The sequence below is a fragment of the Erpetoichthys calabaricus genome, chromosome 1 (assembly GCF_900747795.2).
Source record: "Erpetoichthys calabaricus chromosome 1, fErpCal1.3, whole genome shotgun sequence".
NCBI classification, from domain to species: domain Eukaryota; kingdom Metazoa; phylum Chordata; class Cladistia; order Polypteriformes; family Polypteridae; genus Erpetoichthys; species Erpetoichthys calabaricus.
This window is the reverse complement of record NC_041394.2, coordinates 326,944,792-326,963,912: the sequence shown is the minus strand read 5'-3', so window position 1 is coordinate 326,963,912 and position 19,121 is coordinate 326,944,792. Positions and strand designations below refer to the sequence as shown.

The 19,121-nt window shown below is 40.6% G+C and overlaps 1 protein-coding gene across 2 annotated transcripts in view; it reads left to right on the top strand.

The window, feature by feature from the left end:
* LOC114664587 (gastrula zinc finger protein XlCGF57.1-like) overlaps positions 1-19,121 on the top strand; it is a 536,731-nt gene that overhangs the window by 172,301 nt on the left and 345,309 nt on the right. Inside the window, exon 4 of one of the 2 annotated variants that reach the window (XM_051925280.1) lies at positions 5,257-7,047. The exons of the other annotated variant lie outside the window; for it this stretch is intronic. Within the exon in view, the coding sequence (XP_051781240.1) occupies positions 5,257-6,515 (1,259 nt within the window). The 3' untranslated portion in view covers positions 6,516-7,047. Of the gene's footprint in view, positions 1-5,256; positions 7,048-19,121 lie in introns of those variants that run through there. 2 annotated transcript variants of the gene reach the window in all.

Here is a 19,121-nt window from a genome sequence, read left to right as displayed (position 1 = left end):
GAAGAGAAACATTCCCATCAATGACCTCATTAACAGTTTAGAAATTAGGAAATTTGGGAATAAACTTGTATCACATTTTTTTTTGTTTGAAATCTGTAAAAGCTCCCTAAATCTGTACAGGATGGGACTTTATGAATTTTCCTGCATTTCCCCAAATAACAAACGGTTAAAAAAAATCCTGTCATTTTATACAGCTAAAGAAATGTTTACCCTGCCATGTCTTTCAGGTAATTTTTCACTCGCCATTGATTTAATGGATTTCCCACTGCCTTTATGGTAGAGTGTTTAACCCTTAAAAACACCCTAAATGTCTTCTTTTCAGCTCAGAAATATAAAGGCTTTTAGTTAAAGGTCTCTGACTTCACAAAAAGCAAAACAAAAAAGGATTTTGTTTTTGCATTTACTACACATAGTCAACACTGTCCCGTCCTTTGAGTTGATTTTAACCCCTCATTCACTTGACTGGACTTTACTCTCCATTTACTGCAGTGTGCTTACCACCCATAAAACCACTTTCAGCTGAGATGTGTTAGATAGATACTTTATTAATCCCAATGGGAAATTCACATTTTCCAGCAGCAGCATACTGATACAATAAATAATATTAAAGATTGATAATAATGCAGGTAAAAAAAAAAAACAGACAATAACTTTGTATAATGTTATATGTTAACGTTTACCCCCAGGGTGGAATTGAAGAGTCGCATAGTTTGGGGGAGGAACGATCTTCTCAGTCTGTCAGTGGAGCAGGACAGTGACAGCAGTCTGTCGCTGAAGCTGCTCTTCTGTCTGGAGATGATACTATTTAGTGGATGCAGTGGATTCTCCATTATTGACAGGAGCCTGCTGAGCGCCCTTCGTGCTGCCACAGATGTTAAACTGTCTAGCTCCATGCCAACAATAGAGCCTGCCTTCCTCACCAGTTTGTCCAGGCGTGAGGCGTCTTTCTTCTTTATGCTGCCTCCCCACCGCGTAGAAGAGGGCACTCGCCACAACTGTCTGATAGAACATCTGCAGCGTCTTATTGCAGATGTTGAAGGACGCCAGCCTTCTAAGGAAGTATAACCGTCTCTGTCCTTTCTTGCACAGCGCATCAGTATTGGCAGTCCAGTCTAATATATCATCCAGCTGCACTCCCAGATATTTATGGGTCTGCACCATCTGCACACAGTCACCTTTGATGATCACGGGGTCCATGAGGGGTCTGGGCCTCCTAAAATCCACCACTAGCTCCTTGGTTTTGCTGGTGTTCAGTTGTAGGTGGTTTGAGTCGCACTATTTAACAAAGTCATTGATTAGGTCCCTATACTCCTCCTCCAGCCCATTCCTGATGCAGCCCACGATAGCAGTGTCATCAGCGAACTTTTGCACGTGGCAGGACTCCGAGTTGTATTGGAAGTCCAATGTATATAGGCTGAACAGGACCGGAGAAAGTATAGTCCCCTGCGGCGCTCCTGTGTTGCTGACCACAATGTCAGACGTGCAGTTCCCAAGACGCACATACTGAGGTCTGTCTTTAAGAAAGTCCACGATCCATGCCACTAGGTATGAATCTAATCCCATCTCTGTCAGCTTGTCCCTAAGGAGCAGAGGTTGGATTGTGTTGAAGGCGCTAGAGAAGTCTAGAAACATAATTCTTACAGCACCACTGCCTCTGTCTAAGTGGGAGAGGGATCGGTGTAGCATATAGATGATGGCATCCTCCGCTCCCACCTTCTCCTGATATGCAAACTGCAGAGGGTCAAGGGCGTGTTGAACCTGTGGCCTAAGGTGTTAGGATGTGTGTAAAGCTAAGGCACTGCACTATCAAAAAGCAAAACGTTTTCCAAATGTAACGTTTTTGTACAGGCACTACACATTTTGAAAACACCCTTGTTCTTTGGGCCTGAGCCATTTTAAGGAATGTTTTAGGGTTGAATAATAGATCAGTGTGTGTTAGCTAGCAGAGAATAAAAAGACACTATTAATAATTGGCTAAAACATTTTTTAAAAATGTCAAAATAAAAGCAAAAGAAGTTGCTAAAGTTATACTGTATATGGAAATGCAAAATTATGGTGTTACAGCAGTTACTGAAACCTTTATTAAATAAATGAATTGTTTCTATGACACATTTTCATACATGAAAGTAGTACTGGAAGAAGCTGGCATGAAAGTGTATGCATGTACTTTGTTTATTCCAGGCATCAAATAAAAGAAAAAAACAACGAAGAAAAAGAAAGAAAGAAAGAAAGAAAGAAAGAAAGAAAGAAAGAAAGAAAGAAAGAAAGAAAGAAAGAAAGAAAGAGCTAGCTAGCTTTGTGTGGCAACAGAAAGCAGGGGGAGATGAGCGAATTGCAGCAGATAAACCCCAATCTAGAGTACAAAATGTAAACTTCCTCAGTGTCCAAAGGTAAAGGGAATTAGTCCAAGGACTGACCTGAAAAATAATTAAAAAGTAAAGGTGTGGAGGAGTACATACTTACGTGTATTTAGGGCCCGGTGGAATCCATTTTATTTTTTTCACAAATTCCGTTTTATTTTATTTTTTTTTTGATTTTCAGTTTTCACCATTTTATTTTTCCTTGATTTGGATTTTGTTTTTTTTATTTATTTTTATTTATTTTTTTTACTGTAAGTAGCAACAGCTACAACAAAACCAACAATAATTTAATGGCACTTTACATTCATTTTTAATGAAACAGCACACTAGCAGAACTGAACCTTATTTTGCAGTTCCATTCATCAGGTAGGAGCCCAGATCATCCTTGATGCTGTATGCTGAAACTGCATTAGGACAGTGAGTGGCCTCCAGAATTGTAAGAGCTGTTACTAGTTTGATGCATCCTTCTGAGACGAAGGTTAACTTCACTTTTAGGGTCTAGGATAATTGATACAGCCTGAGCTGATGTGTTCTCAGCCAGAAAGAACTTTTTGTATTTGTAGAGGTGAATATGTTCAGCGAGGTACCCTACTGATTCAAACCAGCTATTCCACCTGGTGTTTCCTGCCTTGGGGGTTCTTGAAGAAGGCAGGCTTTACCCACATTACTAGTGATGCAGCCTCACTAAAGTATTTATAGTGCTGCCAGGTCTCTGCCACCAAACTGATGACATGACACAAGCAGGTTGAATGTACACTGTTGGGTATAACCCCTTTTAAATCTTCCTGGTATGCTTTCAGACAGTATGATGCATTGTTTGTAACCACTGCTAAAGTGTCATTAAGATTCAGCTGGTTGTTGTGAAGTTGCAGCTCTCCATAAAGATAACATCTACCAAAATGTATTGGTCTTCAGTACCTGTAATTGTAATTATGTAAATTATTTCTAATGATTCTTAAACCTTAAATGTTTATAGATTGAAAACATGCATCATTACATCTGTAGCTTCAACTACTGCATATCTTAAAATAATTACAAAGCAAAAGCAAATTAACCTGCAAGACTCTAAATCTGGGAATTAAACAGAAAAAAAGAGAGACCCACTTTTAAGGGCTTGTTGCATCTGAGGAGAATCCTGCTGTTCTGCCCAGGTTTGTAGGTGCCGAGTTTATAACGGAAGAGTCAAATGTGGACATTGCGTGTCTCGTCACTGTGAGACAAAACATTTATTAAATCCAGAAACATCTTTGTTAATCTTTAAAAGGGAACCTGTTAACAACAAGTGCCGTTCACTAATAACATTTTCCTACGGGAAAGACTGTTAATACTGGGTAAATACCATTTCCTTTACAATTAGAACTGTCTATATAAAATAATTTCCATACAGCCAAATGTTTACTCGCCTATCACTATGATGAGAACTATGCAGTCTTGGCTATCAGTGGCTTCATCAACTGCAATATATATTTTCTTTCTACGATCTTTCGAAGAACGGCATCCATATGTTGTTCAGATAAATGGGGCAAATGATTTTGATGAAGACTGCTCTTATTTTCTGGCAGCGCACCTCCTTGTTTACTATTAATAAAGAAAGACGCATCATTGTCATTTTTTTCGAGCAGTATGTCTGACTCACTTGGACAGAAACTGGCGTCTTGCATCTGACGATTTTGTTGTTTTCTCTGTTGTTACCTGAAGGGGATCACTTTTTGTTCTTAATTTCTCCTTGTACTTTAGATGGGTTTTAGATGTGACGTGGTCATTGCAAGTATCCTTTCATGTCCAGTCTATGGTATGCTGGTAAAACTTGCAGAAAAAGATGTTGTCCAGATTCATTAAAGTCACCAGGCTATTGTTGTGCCCTCAATTTTGCAGTTAAGCTCATGTTTCTTAGTTTTTTTGACGTAGTTAGGGTATCTGATAATGTTCGCTTTGACATTTCTGCCTCGTGCAGCAAGCTAATTTGCGTGCCTTTAACGAGAAATAAAAAGAAAAAAGCACACAAACAGGTAGAGGCACAACTGGGTTTCTACGAAGAATTGTGTTAGATTGAAAAACAACAAACTAGAAAATAGTATCTGAATGATAGAACTACAGATTATTCAATCGTTTAATTTATTGGGAGGTTTTGTAACAGTCACCCCTGCAGTCTCTAAACTCTGCGCATTTCCATTTTTAAATCTTAAATCCATTTTTAAGCATTTTTTCCGTGATTCCGTCCATGTTTTTTGAAATCATAGGGTCCTACGTATACAGTTACAAATTGTTTGCTTGTTGCTTCAGAGTGACATAAAGTGTTTGTGTGTGTATATGTATATTTTTTCTAACAAATAAAAATATATATAAAACTGCAACTGCAATACTTGTTTTGAGAGATTGTTTAGCTACATTTAGAATCTAAATGTTTCCCAACAGGGGGACACCTTTTGCCCAACAGTGTAATGTTGCAATGCTTATAGGATATGACATCTAAACTTGGCACACAGATAGCTAACAGATTGGGGCATAAACTAAACTTGATAACAGGATTGTGCATCCTGAAATGCAGTTTTCTGGAAAGAAACCCTAAAGCGCCAATTCAACTTTGTGTTTTATTTACTTGATATTGGTGTAATCAAAGTTTGTAATTGTGTAAATACTTTCTATTAAGAATTTGATGTAGAAGTGTTGAACTTTCTACTCTTCAGCCATTTGCAGCTCCTTTATTACAGTAAATAAGTAATATCTGTTTGTTTTTGGGCATGTTATTTAAGTGAAATAATACCACAACCCCCTTAGTGCATAAGAAGTTAAAATAGGTAAACCATTTTGGAATCATAAAAAACACCTCAGCATCAGCCATGTAGTGATGGCTGCTTCTCTTATTCTTAATAAACTTATAAGTTTGTTTCTACAGATTTACAGCACAGTGTCTTCTCGACTCCATCTCCTGAGCACAATCTTCAGCAGAGACCACAACACACACCACACAATGAAAACCTGAAGCTGTCAACATCTGGATCTGAGGGTTCCTCACTGGCCTCTTTGCAGTGCAGTTCCCCAACGGTTGAAAAACTAGTGAATATCGCTGACTTGAGCACTCATCAGCAGGGGAAGAATACAAAATTGACAATGTCCCGTTTCTGGAAGGAGAATGGAACAACTGTTAAAAACAAATCTAAGGTTAAAAATCATACAAAAGCCCAACAGAGGCCACATTGCTGCTTGGACTGTGGGAAACAATTCACCCACAGCACCAGTCTTCAGAGGCACACAAGAATTCACACTGGAGAAAAGCCATATTGCTGTCCAGAATGTGGCAAGCGATTCCTCAGGAAAAGCCAGCTTCTTAGCCACTCAAGAATTCACACGGGTGAGAAGCCATTTAGCTGTACTGAATGTGGCAAGCAGTTTTCCCATAGCAGCACTCTTCAGTCACACAAAAGATTTCACACTGGAGAAAAGCCATATTGTTGTCCAGAATGTAGCAAAATATTTTCTGAGAGCAGTAGCCTTCGGACCCACTTAAGAATCCATACTGGAGAGAAGCCATATTGCTGTTCTGAATGTAGCAAACTATTTTCTGAGAGTGGTAGCTTTCGAACCCACTTAAGAATTCATGCTGGAGACAAGCCATTTTGCTGTCTTGAATGTGACAAACAATTCTCTGATAGGAGCAGTCTTCGTAGCCATGCAAGAATTCACACTGGAGAGAAACCATTTTGCTGTCCTGAATGTGGCCATTCATTCGCTTCTAGTAGCAATCTCCAGGCCCACATCAGAAGACACACTGGAGAGAAACCTTACTGCTGTTCTGAATGTGGTAAACGATTTACCCATAGTAGTGCTTTACAAAAACACAAAAGACTGCACACTGGAGAGAAGCCATATTGTTGTCCTAAATGCAACAAACTATTTTCTGACAAAAGTAACCTTCGGATACACTTAAGAATTCACACTGGGGACAAGCCGATTTCCTGTCCTGGATGTGAAAAACGATTCTATGACAGGAGCAGTCTTCGTAACCATGCAAGAATTCACACTGGAGAGAAACCATTTTCCTGTCAAGGATGTGGCAAACAATTTTCTCATCGTAGCTGTATCCAGGCACACATCAGAAGTCACGCTGGATGCAATCCAAGATATACCATATGTGGAACAAAACAACTGAAATAGTGTCAGTGTCTTGACTGAACTGTCATGACTAAAGAAGGGGGTTCACTCCCATCTTAATATAAAGCAAACCCAGAAAATTTGGAGAAATTAATCCCGAGAGAAGCCATACTGCTTTACTGCATATGGCAAACGATTTATCCGAAGTAGCAGCCTTCACATGCACCTTTGGACTTACGAGGGGCAGTCAAAACGTTCCTGGAATTGTCATATGGAGCTGCAGTGCCGCTAGCGTATCTGAAGCTGATTTTCCCAATTTGTACATGAACTTGACGTTAGCACGTTGTTCGAACTGCAACATTGCGCTGAATGACTATGCACACATCTAACTCAAATGGTAATTAAAACAATACTACACGCCGAAACCAATCCAGACCTGTTGTAACTGGTCTACAGATGTGCTGCGCTCTCCTCTACAACAACGTGTGCGTAACCTGATCTCTTACTCTCTCACTATATCAAATTTCTGGGAACTTTTTGACTGCCCTTCGTATACCGTACAGTGCATCCGGAAGTATTCACAGCTCATCACTGTTTCCACATTTTGTTATGTTACAGTCTTATTCCAAAATGGATTAAATTCATTTTTTTCCTCAGAATTCTACACACAACACCCCATAATGACAACGTGAAAAAAGTTTACTTGAGGTTTTTGCAAATTTATTAAAAATAAAAAAATTGAGAAAGCACATGTACATAAGTATTCACAGCCTTTGCCATGAAGCTCAAAATTGAGCTCAGGTGCATCCTGTTTCCCCTGATCATCCTTGAGATGTTTCTGCAGCTTCATTGGAGTCCACCTGTGGTAAATTCAGTTGATTGGACAGGATTTGGAAAGGCACACACCTGTCTATATAAGGTCCCACAGTTGACAGTTCATGTCAGAGCACAAACCAAGCATGAAGTCAAAGGAATTGTCTGTAGACCTCCGAGACAGGATTGTCTTGAGGCACATATCTGGGAAAGGTTACAGAAAAATTTCTGCTGCTTTGAAGGTCCCAATGAGCACAGTGGCCTCCATCATCCGTAAGTGGAAGAAGTTCGAAACCACCAGGACTCTTCCTAGAGCTGGCCGGCCGTCTAAACTGAGCGATCGGGGGAGAAAGGCCTTAGTCAGGGAGGTGACCAAGAACCCGATGGTCACTCTGTCTGAGCTTCAGAGGTCATCTGTGGAGAGAGGAGAACCTTCCAGAAGGACAACCATCTCTGCAGCAATCCACCAATTAGGCCTGTATGGTAGAGTGGCCAGACGGAAGCCACTCCTTAATAAAAGGCACATGGCAGCCCGCCTGGAGTTTGCCAAAAGGCACCTGAAGGACTCTCAGACCATCAGAAAGAAAATTCTCTGGTCTGATGAGACAAAGATTGAACTCTTTGGTGTGAATGCCAGGTGTCACGTTTGGAGGAAACCAGGCACCGCTCATCACCAGGCCAATACCATCCCTACAGTGAAGCATGGTGGTGGCAGCATCATGCTGTGGGGATGTTTTTCAGCGGCAGGAACTGGGAGACTAGTGAGGCTAAAGGGAAAGATAACTGCAGCAATGTACAGAGACATCCTGAATGAAAACCTGCTCCAGAGAACTCTTGACCTCAGACTGGGGCGACAGTTCATCTTTCAGCAGGACAACGACCCTAAGCACACAGCCAAGATATCAAAGGAGTGGCTTCAGGACAACTCTGTGAATGTCCTTGAGTGGCACAGCCAGAGCCCAGACTTGAATCAGATTGAACATCTCTGGAGAGATCTTAAAATGGCTGTGCACCGACGCTTCCCATCCAACCTGATGGAGCTTGAGAGGTGCTGCAAAGAGGAATGGGCGAAACTGGCCAAGGATAGGTGTGCCAAGCTTGTGGCATCATATTCAAAAAGACTTGAGGCTGTAATTGCTGCCAGAGGTGCATCGACAAAGTATTGAGCAAAGGCTGTGAATACTTATGTACATGTGATGTCTTCAGTTTTTTTATTTTTAATTAATTTGCAAAAACCTCCAGTAAACTTTTTTCACGTTGTCATTATGGGGTGTTGTGTGCAGAATTCTGAGGAAAAAAATGAATTAAATCCATTTTGTAATAAAGCTGTAACATAACAAAATGTGGAAAAAGTGATACGCTGTGAATACCTTCTGGATGCACTGTATGTGGCAAATGATTCCCCAGCAACAACCAAATTGAGAGCAAAAAAAAAAAAAAAAAACACAAATGATTGAAGCCGAATTGCTGTGCTGAGTGTGATACAAATGCTCTGGCAATGGTCTATATCAGAAATACAAATTAATGTTACAGACCAAGCAGTGAAAAAGGAAGTTGAAAGGAAGAGATGAGTCTCTTTCTAATTTTGGTAGAATACCATCACATGGAGGACCCTGTCCTATTGAACGTTTCACCTTGATGGCATGTGATGTATACTGAATTGAATTAAACTGTATAAAAGATTTGTATAGTGGCATCTGTCTTTCAGGATTAAAAGGTTGTCAGTGCCAGCATCAGTGCAACAGGAGTGGTTAAAATGGCGTTAGTTATACAACATTTCAGCCAAAGAAAATATCCCTGGTGGGATATCAGTCCTGGCTGAGACTCTTACTGGCCCTACTGCAAATAAAACACAGAAGTAAAACAATCTAAACAGACAGTGAGGAGAAGATACAGTCCGGTGGTTAACCAAAGATTCCTACAAAGAGAGTTTGTGCAAAAATGTACTTTGCTTTTGTTATTGATAGTAATTCTCTAAGTTAACTGATGGAGCTTGAGTTAAAGATCTTAAATTGCAATCGTTAAAGCAAAAGAATGAGCAATGCATCCGCAGTTTGTCCATGTTCATTTGACTTTGGCTTCAACTAGACTAATGGCAGATTGTGTCACTGTGCATGTGTTCAGACTACCCATAAACCATTGCAAATGTTTTGGATTGCATTGGCACTGATTGTTAAAGTTGTATAAACTACAAAAGACATAGGATCAGCAGTGAGTGCATATCTGTAATAAAGTAAATCCTCAGGAGCTCCAGTTCTAAATTCCACCTATCAACCCATGGAAATCCTCTACTTCTCCACCAACTTTACAGTTAACCGTTTATTAGTCAAAGGAAAGATTTACACAAACAGCTCACTGAACAAGCAACTGCTGCATGGGCCTTGACTGACATATGGAACTTCCACAAATGTACATGCCAATGTGGCCTTAACAGAAATTAAATCTAATTTGAAGATGGCACTTAAAACTGGAAAGTTGCAAGCAACGTACATCAGGATACTGCACTTAATAAAACAAGGATGAAGTATTATTTAATTTCAGCTGTCAATGTTTCAAGAGGAAGAATAAAAATGCAGTTAATATGAATATAATTTAAATGTAACCAGTTTTTAATGTAAAGAAATGTGATTTGATTTTGTTGTCTCAGGGTATGGACAATGATGTTGCAATTTTATATTTTCTCATTGTACTTGAATTGTAGAGTTATATTTCAGATGGAGACTCCAGCATCCTTGATCTTGTGGGCTTTAATGTCTTTCTGTCGGATGGTCTCCCGCTTGAGCTCACCGGCTGAAGTGACGCCTGCTTTCACTGCCTCATTTTGAGATACGTACTGTAGGTTTGTACTATTTTTGTGGTTACAGCTTTGTCTCTGCTTTGTATTTTTAAATTTGGAAACAGTTTTTCTTTTCTCAACAAAATATTCGAAAAAATAAAACCTTTTTTTTTTTTTTATTAAAGACATTTAAGAAACTGTTTTGATGCACGTTTCTGAAGTTTGCTTATATCTCTACTAAATAGCGCCTTTCCTGATGTAAATGGTCATACAGCTGAATAGGCTGTAGCCGGACACATCGCTGTTCTGCAAAATCTATTCCTATTTTACATTTTCTTTCAAAATAATAAATTAGTCAAAGTGCATTTATGTGAATGGAAAAAAAAGTCTTCACTTCCATAAACACAGGGGGATTTGCAGTAAAAACCCATGGCCCACCAAGACCAATGCAAAGCCCTACTAAGATGTTGAATCAACCAAACCAACGTCACACACGGTGGATGAAGATGCTATGAATTGGAAGTGTTTAACTGTCATGTGGCTATTTCGAAGGGAGCAAACTACACAGATAAAGGTGAATTCATTGGAAAGCAACAAAGAGTTAGAAATTTTAAACAATGGTATGCATCTCGAGCTCATAGCTGCTATGATTCTTGTAAACCACCAGCTGCCATTAAAACTTAAGTGGGCAGATTTATAAAACTTGAGTATGCACAACCTTCTATGCAAAAGTTGGGATTTATAAAAACACTTGACTCAATTTTTTCCAGCAAACCTTTAAAGGTTGCCTCAAAGCGATTACTTAAATGTTTCTGTAACTCCTTAATATCCTTCTCATTTGCCATGTTTATATCTTTCCTAACACTCTTTGTAACCTTCTTTATATTACTCTTTATCTCATTTATGTCCTCCCCGAGTGTGGTAGTTATTACAGTAATCATTGCGGTGATCGTTACCTTCAACTCAGGCTCTTCATTTCAGTCTTCTCCATACTCCGCAGGTAGAGTAGCAGATCCAGTTATAGTCAGTGCCGCTGAGTAGTTAACGGCGCAGATACTAAGGCCATTTTCACTTTCAGTGAACCTTCTGGAATCAACGAGATTTCCTGGCCGACTCACTTGCACTTTCACTCTCGGCTAGAGGCGATGCTGCGGCGTCAGGTCCCAGGAGATCTACAGGGAGGTCCAGATCTAATTATGCATCTGTTCGACTGACAACCGTCTCCCCGCCATTTTAGAATGCAGGGCAGGTGCTGCCATCTATCGGCAACAAAAAGATTTTTTAGTGAAATCTCTGTGCAGGGCAGGTGCTATGAATTCTCTATGTAATAAACTTAAGTTATAACGTAATGAAATTTGCATAATTAGATCTGGACCACCCTATATTCTTTGGCCTGTCTGTTCCAGGTCAGTCTCTGGCAAGCCAAACTTGATATAAAAGAAAGCTTGATGGGAGAATCTGTGTGTATTTATGGCAACTCTGATCCATCCTTATGCAAAATTTCAGAGAAAGTGGAAAATGATGACACCCGTAGGAAATAGGAAAATGCAGGCAAACCAGTTAAAAAAAGACTTGCATGAATAATAACTCCTATCACTGAGCTGTTATTACAATGTGACAAACCTTGAGCCTCAGACGTGATGCCTTCGATTGTAAAGACTGTTGTAGTTCCCTTTAAAAGGGCCATAGCTGTGTGTATTTGCACTGAAGAACTTACAGTACTCGGGCTTTCTTTAGTTTATATGAGAAATGAATACAATCCCTTCTTGTCAATAAATTGCATATAGAAAGCCATACTTGCCCTCCAGCTTGCTCATAGCCTACTGGTTTCACATAACATGGCTTGTGTGTTGTTGTTTGAAGACTGTGAAAAAGCACATTTGCTTTTAGAAACCAGTAGAATTGTTGGCCCATGATCAGGACTGGCTTATGAGCAGATATGGACTTCTAAGAGCTGTTCTTCTCGAACTACAGTGCCCTCCATAACGTTTGGGACAAAGACACATTTTTCCTTGATTTACTCCTCTTCTGAGCAGCACGGTGGCGCACTGGTAGCGCTGCTGCCTCGCAGTTAGGAGACCTGGGTTCGCTTCCTGGGTTCTCTCTGCGTGGATTTTGCATGTTCTCCCCGTGTCTGCGTGGGTTTTCTTCCACACTCCAAAGACATACAGGTTAGGCACATTGGCGGTCCTACAGTACATCCGGAAAGTATTCACAGCGCATCACTTTTTCCACATTTTATTATGTTACAGCCTTATTCCAAAATGGATTAAATTCATTTTTTTCCTCAGAATTCTACACACAACACCCCATAATGACAACGTGAAAAAAAGTTTACTTGAGGTTTTTACCAAATTTATTAAAAATGAACTGAGAAATCCCATGTACTGTACATAAGTATTCACAGCTTTTGCTCAATACTTTGTCGATGCACCTTTGGCAGCAATTACAGCCTCAAGTCTTTTTGAATATGATGCCACAAGCTTGGCACACCTATCCTTGGCCAGTTTCGCCCATTCCTCTTTGCAGCACCTCTCAAGCTCCATCAGGTTGGATGGGAAGCGTCGGTGCACAGCCATTTTAAGATCTCTCCAGAGATGTTCAATCGGATTCAAGTCTGGGCTCTGGCTGGGCCACTCAAGGACATTCACAGAGTTGTCCTGAAGCCACTCCTTTGATATCTTGGCTGTGTGCTTAGGGTCATTGTCCTGCTGAAAGATGAACCGTCGCCCAAGTCTGAGGTCAAGAGCACTCTGGAGCAGGTTTTCATCCAGGATGTCTCTGTACGTTGCTGCAGTCATCTTTCCCTTTATCCTGACTAGTCTCCCAGTCCCTGCCGCTGAAAAACATCCCCACAGCATGATGCTGCCACCACCATGCTTCACTGTAGGGATGATATTGGCCTGGTGATGAGCGGTGCCTGGTTTCCTCCAAACGTAATGCCTGGCATTCATTCCAAAGAGTTCAATCTTTGTCTCATCAGACCAGAGAATTTTCTTTCTCATGGTCTGAGAGTCCTTCAGGTGCCTTTTGGCAAACTCCAGGTGGGCTGCCATGTGCCTTTTACTAAGGAGTGGCTTCTGTCTGGCCACTCTACCATACAAGCCTTATTGGTGGATTGCTGCAGAGATGGTTGTCCTTCTGGAAGGTTCTCCTCTCTCCACAGAGGACCATCGGGTTATTGGTCACCTCCCTGACTAAGGCCCTTCTCCCCCGATCGCTCAGTTTAGATGGCCGGCCAGCTCAAGGAAGAGTCCTGGTGGTTTCGAACTTCTTCCACTTACAGATGATGGAGGCCACTTTGCTCACTGGGACCTTCAAAGCAGCAGAAATTTTTCTGTAACCTTCCCCAGATTTGTGCCTTGAGACAATCCTGTCTCGGAGGTCTACAGACAATTCCTTTGACTTCATGCTTGGTTTGTGCTCTGACATGAACTGTCAACTGTGGGACCTTATATAGACAGGAGTGTGCCTTTCCAAATCATGTCCAGTCAACTGAATTTACCACAGGTGGACTCCAATGAAGCTGCAGAAACATCTCAAGGATGATCAGGGGAAACAGGATGCACCTGAGCTCAATTTTGAGCTTCATGGCAAAGGCTGTGAATATTTATGTACATGTGCTTTCTCAATTTTTTTATTTTTAATAAATTTGCAAAAATCTCAAGTAAACTTTTTTCACGTTGTCATTATGGGGTGTTGTGTGTAGAATTCTGAGGAAAAAAATTAATTTAATCCATTTTGGAATAAGGCTGTAACATAACAGAATGTGGAAAAAGTGATGCGCTGTGAATACTTTCCGGATGCACTGTAAATTGTCCCTTAGTGTGTGCTTGATGTGTGTGCCCTGTGTTGGCTGGGATTGGCTCCAGCAGACCCCCGTGACCGTGCATTAGGATATAGCGGGTTGGAAAATGACTGACTGACTCCTCTGCTCCACAGTTTAAATTACAAATCAAACAATTCTAGTAAATAAAAATCAAGCAAAACACCCTTAGAGATAGAGTGAGAAGTGCAGATATTCAGTAGCGATTCAGGGTACAGCCGCTAACCCTCCACATTGAGAGGAGCCAATTGAGGTGGTTCAGATATCTGATATGGATGCCTTCTGGACCTCCTGATGGAGGTTTTAGAGACACCCCAGTGAAGACCCAGGGCTTACTGGGTGGATTGTATCTCTCAGATGACCTGGAAATGCTTTGGGATGCCAAAGTATGAGTTGGCCAATGTGGCTGGGAAAAGGGACGTATGGGCCTCACTGCTAAGATTGTTGCCTTCTTGGCCCAGCTTTGGATAAGCAGTGGAAAATGAATGAATTAATAATTTAGACATGATTAAAATTCACAATTCAGACTTTCATTTAAGGGTAATTGCACATATTTTGCTTACACCAGGTAGAAATGACAACACTTTTTCTGCATGGTCCCCCTGTTCCAGGACACAATAGTATTATGGACAATTGGCATCATAAGTGTTTGTGATTCCTCAGGTGTGTTTCATTGGTTCATAAGATACCTCGGCTTACTTGCTTCTACCCTTTGGAGTCTGGAGTTGCTAACATGAGGATAAGTGCTGTGCCAATTAAAGTCTAAGAAGCCATTATGAGGCTGAAAAAGAATATAACCATTCAAGACTTCGGTAAAACCTTAGGCTTATCTAAATCAGCTGTCTGGAATATCATTAAGAACAAAGAACACACTGGTGAGCTCTATAATCACAAAAGGACTGGTAGGCCAAGAACAACAGACAAGCCCTCACTATGGTAAAAGAGACCCCCAAACACCTGTCTGACAGATCATATGCAGTCTTCAGGGGGCCGATGTGTGTGTGTCAGAGATGACTATCAGCAGAAAACTTCATGAACAGAAACAGAGAGGCCACATTGCAAGATGGAAACCACTAGTTAGCCACAAAACAGGATGGCCAGATTACAGTTTGTGAAAAACAACTTAAAAGAGCCTGCAGAATTCTGGAAAAATGTCTTGTAGACAAATGAGACAAAAATGAACCTCTGAGTGATGACAAGAGCAAAGTGTGGAGACAAAAAGGAACTGCCCAAGAACCTAAGCAGACCATCTCATCTGTTAAACATGGCGGTGGGGGTGTCATGACTTGGTCATGTATGGCTACCACGGGTATTGGCACACTTCTCTTCAGTGATGATGAGACTGCGGACGGCAGTCACCCAGTGAATTCTGAGGTATATGGAAACATCTGATCTGCTCAAGGTCCAGTAAAGGCCTCCAAACTCACTGGATGGGGCTTTATACAAGAAGACGATGATCCAAACTAACAGGCTAAGGCAACACAGGAATGTTTCAAAGCCAAAACAATGGAAAATTCTGGAATGGCCAAACCCGTTGCCTGATTCAAATCCAACTGAGCAGGCCTTCCATATTCTGAAGAGAACATTTAAGGGGACAAACCACTGAAACAAACAGGAGCTGAAAATGGCTGCATGAGAGGCTTGCTGGAGAAGATCCTCAGCACCTGGTGATGTCTATGAATCTCTGACTTCTAGTAGTCGTTTCATGCAAGGGACATGCGACAAAGAACTAAATATGACAGCTTTAATAGACCTGACATTGCTGACCTGCAAACATTATGGTGCCCTGAAATGGGGGAGTCTATGTAGAATAAGTGTTGTCATTTCTACATGCTGTGACCAAAATGTATGCAAATTCCCTTAAATGAGAGTCAGTGATGTGCAGTGTAATCACATCTGAATTGTTTGATTTGTAATTTGAAACTGTGGAGCAGAGGGGTACATCAAAGAAAAATGTGTCTGTCCCAAATATTATGGAGGGCAGTGTATGTGCAGAGTTGGGCATTAGAAAGACAGAATGTGTGACATTGGGTTACACCAGTTCATGTCCAGGTTTTAACAATGGTTGTCTTTTTTTTAGTAACAGACACCTCCCAGAGGGAATGACAGACTAGTCAGGAATATCTCATCCAAGATTCAGCTCCATCACGTTTGTTATGCTAGAAGGCATTAACCAACTGGCATGTACCACCCACAGTATGGCGTAGGTGTACAGGCTCACATAAAAAGGCAATTTGCTGCAGAGTCCAGTTTTCCTAATGTAATCTGGGCAATTGACTGCATTTCTATTGCAACTAGGGGGCTCTGCCCCCTGCTCGCTTCGCTCGCCAACCCCTGGCGTTGGGACATGAGAAAGAGTCAGATGTATGAATTAGATATAGAATAGTGTGCAGCTTTGGATGATGCCCATAGAAATAACAAATAGAGTGTTTGTCATATATTAATGTTTTATTGGAATATTTCTTTGTATACAACATTAGTAGTAAAGATGGTGTCTTGTCCTTGAATGAGTCTTCCTTGGCATGGATTATTTATAATTTTAACTTTAACGTCAGATGAACGGCGAACACGTGAGAAGGCAACATAAAGTTGTTCATGTCCAAAAACGGGTTCAGAGAGGTAGATGCCAACCTTGTCCATGGTTTGTCCTTGTGATTTGTTGATGGTCATGGCAAATGCAGGTTTAATGGGGAACTGTCGGCATTTCAATGTAAAAGGTAATTCTAGCTCAGAACTTGTAAGGTCAATTCTAGGAATGAGAACAGTATTGTTAGCATGTGATCCTGTAAGAACTGTTGCTTGAATAACATTGCGTGTCATGGTGTTGACGACTAACCGTGTGCCATTGCATAAACCCTGTTTTGTGTTAAGGTTTCTTAATAGCATGATTATTGTTCCGTTTTTAAGGGCAAGGTCGTGTTGTGGTAATCCGGCAGGGTTAATAGTGTTCAAATATTCTAAGGGGAAATTTATATGTTCATTGTCGTCATCAGAGTCAACTTTGTCAGAGCTTAGAAAGATCTGTGTCTCTCCAGGAAGTAATGAAATGACTTGGTTATTAATGTGATTAACATTAATATTTTTTGGACATAATATAGTGCGTTGTGTTAACAGGGGTATTTGGTCTAATGTGATTGCTGTTCCAAATATCTCTTTTACTAAGTCGTCTGAGATGAAGGATTGTGGAATGGAAATAATATCTGGGTGAAGTCCATCTGTATTTGTGAGTGTACCATTTCCCAGTTGTATTAGCCAACTGTTATATTCTGGATCTGGACATCGCATGTTTTGTACCAACTGTATTGTTTTAAAGCAATGCCAATTGTCTGCGTATTTTAAGGTGGACTGAACAATAGCTGAGCGCATGGCATGTGGAACAATAGCTAAGCATTGTCTAAAATCTCCTCCTAATAAAAGAACTTTTCCTCCAAAGGGAATATTATTATTCATCAACGTTTGTAGAAGTTTATCAATGGTGTTGAGTAAGTGACTGGATGCCATTGTACATTCATCAATAATTATCAGTTTTGCAAGACGGATGTCTCGGGCATTGCTACTGTGAATGTTCATAGTGGATACTGATGTCTCTATGATTGGGACCAGTATTTTGAATATTGAGTGACATGTACGACCATTTATTAACAGATTTGCTGCCACTCCGGAGGATCGCAGTCACTGTTAATATGTTTCCTTTTCTGCAGTTGAACGGTTAATAGTGCTTTATTGTAAGGAGATCCACCTATGCTGACACCTATGCTGTCTAGTGTGAAGGTGTTGACGTTCACTTTAGAATATGTGGCTTTGGGTGTCACTTCTTATGGATGTGTGTGTGTGGGGGGGGGGGGGGGGGGTGAGGATTGTTGTTGCGCGAGCGTCTTCTTTCTTTTTGTGTTCCTGTGTCTTGTTTGAATCCCCCTCTTTGTGTGTGTCCCGTCCGTTGCTTGTAGGGTCTGTGGGGTGGGCTTCGCTCGCCAACCCCTGGTGTTGGGAATGACAAAGAGCGTGATGTATGAATGAGATATAGAATAGTGTGACGGTGTAGATGATGCAAATAGAAATCAAACACTAAAGTGTGTGGCACAGTGTAAAGGTTTATTTGAAAATTTCTTTGTACACGCCGTTTAAGTGTAAAAGGTAATTCCAGCTCAGAACTTGTAAGGTCATTTAAGATGGTTATTATCGTGATCAGAGTCAAGTTTGTCAGAGCTTAGAAAGAGTTGTGTCTCTCCAGGAAGTAATGGAATGACTTGGGTATTAATGTTTTCCACATTAATATTTTTTGGACATAATATAGTGCGTTGTGTTAAAAGGGGCATTTGGTCTAATGAGATTGCTGTTCCAAATCTCTCTGTAACTAAGTCGTCGCAGATAAAGGCTTGAGGAATTGTAATAATATGTGCCTGAAGTCCAGCTGTATTGGTGAGTGTACCATCTCTCAGTTGTAATAAGCAATTGTTATGATCTGGTTCTGGACATCGTATCTTTTTTATTAACTGTATCTTTTGAAAGTAATGCCAATTGTCTGCGTATTTTAAGGTGCACTGAACAATAGCTGAGTGCATGGCATCTGGAAGAATAGCTAATCACTGTCTAAAATCTCCTCGTAATAAAAGTACCTTTCCTCCAAATCTAATATTATTATTCATAAACGTTTGTAGAAGTTTATGAATGGTGTTGAGTAAGTGACTTCATGTCATTGAACATTCATCAATAAACAACATTTTTTCAAGACGGATGTCACGTGCAGTGCCACCGTTAATGTTCATAGTGGATACCGATTTGTAGGATCTAATGTAGTTGATAAAGATTTTACTTTCAGGTACATCGTCAGTTATAAGGTTCTGTAGATATTCAGTATATGAATGTAAAGAAGGCAGTCTAATTTGACCTTTTTGACAACAACGTGTAAATGTATAACTTGTATTGCCAGTTGTTTCTTCAGGGAAGTGAACTGAATGACAATGATTGCAAATGACATTCATTAATCCGAATGAATTTTCCTGGTGTATGTTTTCCTTGTGCCGTTTGAGAGGCGCGTTGTTGCATGTGTAGTATTTGGGACGTGTTGTTTTGGAGCTGTAATCGATTTGCCTGTGCTGTGTGAGAAGCCCGTTGTAGCCTTCGCTGCCATTAACGTATGTCTGAGATGGGAGGTGTTTCGTTTTGAATCCGTGCCTGTTGCGATGCAGCACTTTGATTGATAGATTGCGTCATGTGGATCTAGGATGTAGATTTGTGCATATTTGCGTTGTTG